The sequence below is a fragment of the Arachis duranensis genome, chromosome 1 (assembly GCF_000817695.3).
Source record: "Arachis duranensis cultivar V14167 chromosome 1, aradu.V14167.gnm2.J7QH, whole genome shotgun sequence".
Lineage (NCBI taxonomy): Eukaryota > Viridiplantae > Streptophyta > Magnoliopsida > Fabales > Fabaceae > Arachis > Arachis duranensis.
In genome coordinates, this window is record NC_029772.3 from 94,588,068 (window position 1) to 94,591,538 (window position 3,471).

At 51.6% G+C, this 3,471-nt stretch overlaps 1 protein-coding gene across 1 annotated transcript; it reads left to right on the forward strand.

Annotated features, from left to right (window-relative positions):
- Positions 1-806: 806 nt before the first annotated feature.
- On the forward strand, positions 807-2,075 carry LOC107463650 (uncharacterized). Its single transcript, XM_016082487.1, has 2 exons — positions 807-1,092; positions 1,186-2,075. Exons 1-2 carry the CDS (start codon positions 807-809, stop codon positions 2,073-2,075), a joined length of 1,176 nt encoding a protein of 391 aa, XP_015937973.1.
- The last annotated feature ends 1,396 nt before the right edge of the window (positions 2,076-3,471 follow it).

The following is a 3,471-nucleotide window of genomic DNA, read 5'->3' on the forward strand; positions in this document are numbered from 1 at the left end:
ACTCAACTGACTAGAGCGTCGGAGTGTCTTTACAGGTGACACCCCCTCCACATGAAGAGCTCGGGACGTCGGCTACTCCAGTTTCACCCTCGCGACTCGGTTCCAGACCACACCCCACCTATCAACCCGAGGATCCCTCTGAACCGTTCGGTACTCGACATACCGAACATTGGCGCCGTCTGTGGAAAAAAATTGCCTAAATGGACATCGTACAGGGTCTAGGGGACCATGGTCGCGGAGCGGGCCCTGAGGGGGCAGCCTCCATCGCTTCTCCCCGGGAGCGGACGAGGTCCCCCCCGCGACGTTCTGAGCCGGCTACAAGATCCCAGGAGAGATGCCTCTTCGGGGGAACAAGCAACAACAACACCAGGATGATACATGAATTGCGTCATAGAATGCATAACCTGGAACGCCAGCTGGCAGATCAAGAACGCCATCGACGAATGCCCGAGCTAAGCGATTCCCATTCTCCGGTGACACGGGGAAGAACTCCTTAGAGAAGTCATCCCTGACGTACACGTAGCCCATGATCTGAATCCAAGAGCACCTGGGAGGGATTGGAGCGCCTAAGAATACGTCGGGACCACTTGATATACTCCCGACTTGAAAGGAGTGCTACTGAGCAAGACCAAGAAGACGAAAGAGAAAGGCCAAGGAGAACACACCGGCCCATGATAATGGGCGAGACCCCCTTTCATCGTTCCATTCTCGAGGTCTGGCTACCAAAGCACTTTGATAAGCCGACGGACATGAGGTATGACGGAACCCAAGACCCATAGGAACACCTCACGGCCTTCAAGGCCAGGATGAACCTGGAGGAAGTTGGAGATGAGGTGAGGTGCCGCGCTTTCCCGGTCACCTTGGCGGTACCTACGATATGGTGGTTCAACAGCCTCCCGCAGGGCTCGGTGGCCAAGTTTTCAGACATCAGCCACGCTTTCCTGGCCCAATTTACAACCAAAATTGCAAAGGCAAAACACCTGATCAATTTGCCCGGGGTGACTCAGAGGTCTGGCGAGCCGACCAGAAAATATCTAGACCGATTCAACGATGAGTGCCTGGAGATCGACGGGCTAACTGACTCGATAGATAGTATGTGTTTGATGAACGGACTCCAGAATGAGGACTTTAGAAAGCATCTCACCATGAAGCCGGTGAGGACGATGTAGAAGATCCAAAGCGTAGCCAGGGAATACATTAACGATGAAGAAGTCAGTCATGTCGTGGCTGCCAACAAGCGGCAGTCCTCCTACAATCAATCCTGGCAGCACGGTAGCGGAGAAAGGCAGAAGGAACACGCCAGAGACGGCAGTCCGAGTAAGACACCCTGGCCGTTTTCTCGAGTCGGGAAGTTCACCAATTACACTCTCCTCACCGTCTCCATCATAGAAGTTTATCAACAGATAGGCGAGAAGGGAATCTTGTCGAAGCCCCGACGTCTAAAGGACCGAACCGGGGGGAACAGGAGCCTCTATTATGATTATCATAAGGGCTATGGACATAAGACACAGGACAACTTCGACCTGAAGGATGACCTGGAACAAGCAATCCAGGATGGAAAATTAGCCGAATTCTCCCACCTCATTAAGGAGCCGAGGAGACGAAATCGCGACCACGAGAGAGAGGACAAGACCTGCGCAGTGAAGCGACGTCTAGAGCCGGAGGACAATGACCACGGTCTTACCATAGTGAACGTGGTAACAGCAAGAAACGCGGCTCTGAGGTCAAAGTCGGCACACAAGAAAGAAGCCAAAGTCCTGGCAGTTTCCTCGTCTTCCGCACAAAGCTCCAAAAGGCTTCCGTCCATTTTGTTCGGTCCGAAAGACCAATGGTTTGATGAGATCGTGGAAAACCCTCCCATGGTCATCACAGCCAGAGTGGGAACCGGCCTCATCAAGCGGATCCTTGTAGATACTGGGGCGGACTCGAATATTATGTTCCACAACGTGTTCGATGCCTTGGGCCTACAGGATGCCGACTTAAAGACTCACCAGCACGGTGTTGTAGGACTAGGTGACCACTTCATCAAGCCCAATGAAAGAATCTCCCTGCCAGTATCCATAGGACCAGGATAGGGGCGAAGATTGGTAATGGCCGAGTTTGTGGTTTTGCAAGACTCCACGGCCTACAACGTCATCCTAGGGAGGGAAACCATTAACGATCTCGGGGCAGTGATCAGTACAAAGATATTGGTAATGAAGTTCATTGCTGATGACGGATCCGTGGGTTCCATAAAAGGAGACTTAGAAATGGCAGTCGCTTGCGAAAACGCAGTCTCTCCTTAAGAAAGAAATCTAAAGATGCATCAGGAGTGTTCCTCACCGACCTGGATGCTAGAGTCAGCGACAAGCCCAGACCCGAACCGGAGGGAAACTTGGAAAAGTTTAGGGTCGGGGACACGGAGAAGAAGTTCACCTTCGTGAACAGAAACCTCCCACATGAATTAATGGAACCTCTAGTGGAAATGATTAGGGCCAACGACGGTGGAAGTGTACGTGGATGATATCCTCACGAAGACCAGCCGACCTGAGGATCTCTTAAGTGACCTAGGAAATGTGTTCGCTTCCCTCCGACAACACGGCATGAGGCTCAACCCACTCAAGTGTGCCTTTGCTATGGAGGCAGGAAAGTTCCTAGAATTTATGATAACCCAAAGAGGGGTGGAGGCCAACCCTGAAAAGTGTCAAGCGATACTCCAAATGAAGAGCCCAGGCTATGTCAAAGACGTTCAGAGATTGTCGGGAAGGCTCACCGCACTATCTCGCTTCCTTGGGGCGTCGGCAGCGAAGGCCCTGCCATTTTTCAACTTGATGAGAAAGGGGATAGCATTCAAATAGACCCCGGCGTGCAAGGAAGCATTCAATGGTTTAAAACAGATCCTAGCAACACCACATGTACTTGTGAAGCCCAAGGTCGGAGAACCGTTATACCTGTATCTGGCCATAACAGAGGAAGCGATGGCGGCAGTTTTGGTGCGTGAAGAAGGGAAGGTTCAACAACCAATTTACTTCGTGAGCAGAGCATTACAAAGAGCAGAACTGAGATACAGCAAATTAGAGAAGCTATCAGTAGCGCTCTTAACCTCTTTCCGCAGATTACGGTAATACTTCCAAGGTCACTAAGTGGTCGTAAGAACGGACCAGGGAATCCGCCAGGTACTCCAGAAACCCGACTTAGCCAGAAGAATGATTACTTGGGCTATCGAGCTATCCCAGTATGACTTGCGGTATGAGCCCTAACATGCGATTAAGGCACAAGCAATGGCCGACTTCTTGGTAGAAGTAACGGGGAACCCAACCGAGGAAACGGGCATACGGTGGAGGCTCAACGTAGACGGGGATTCCAACCAAACGTCCGGAGGTGTCGGGATCATCTTGGAAAGCCCTGCCGGGGTCATATACGAACAATCGATCAAGTTTGAGTTTCCGGTATCAAACAACCAAGTAGAGTATGAGGCCCTATTGGGCGGTT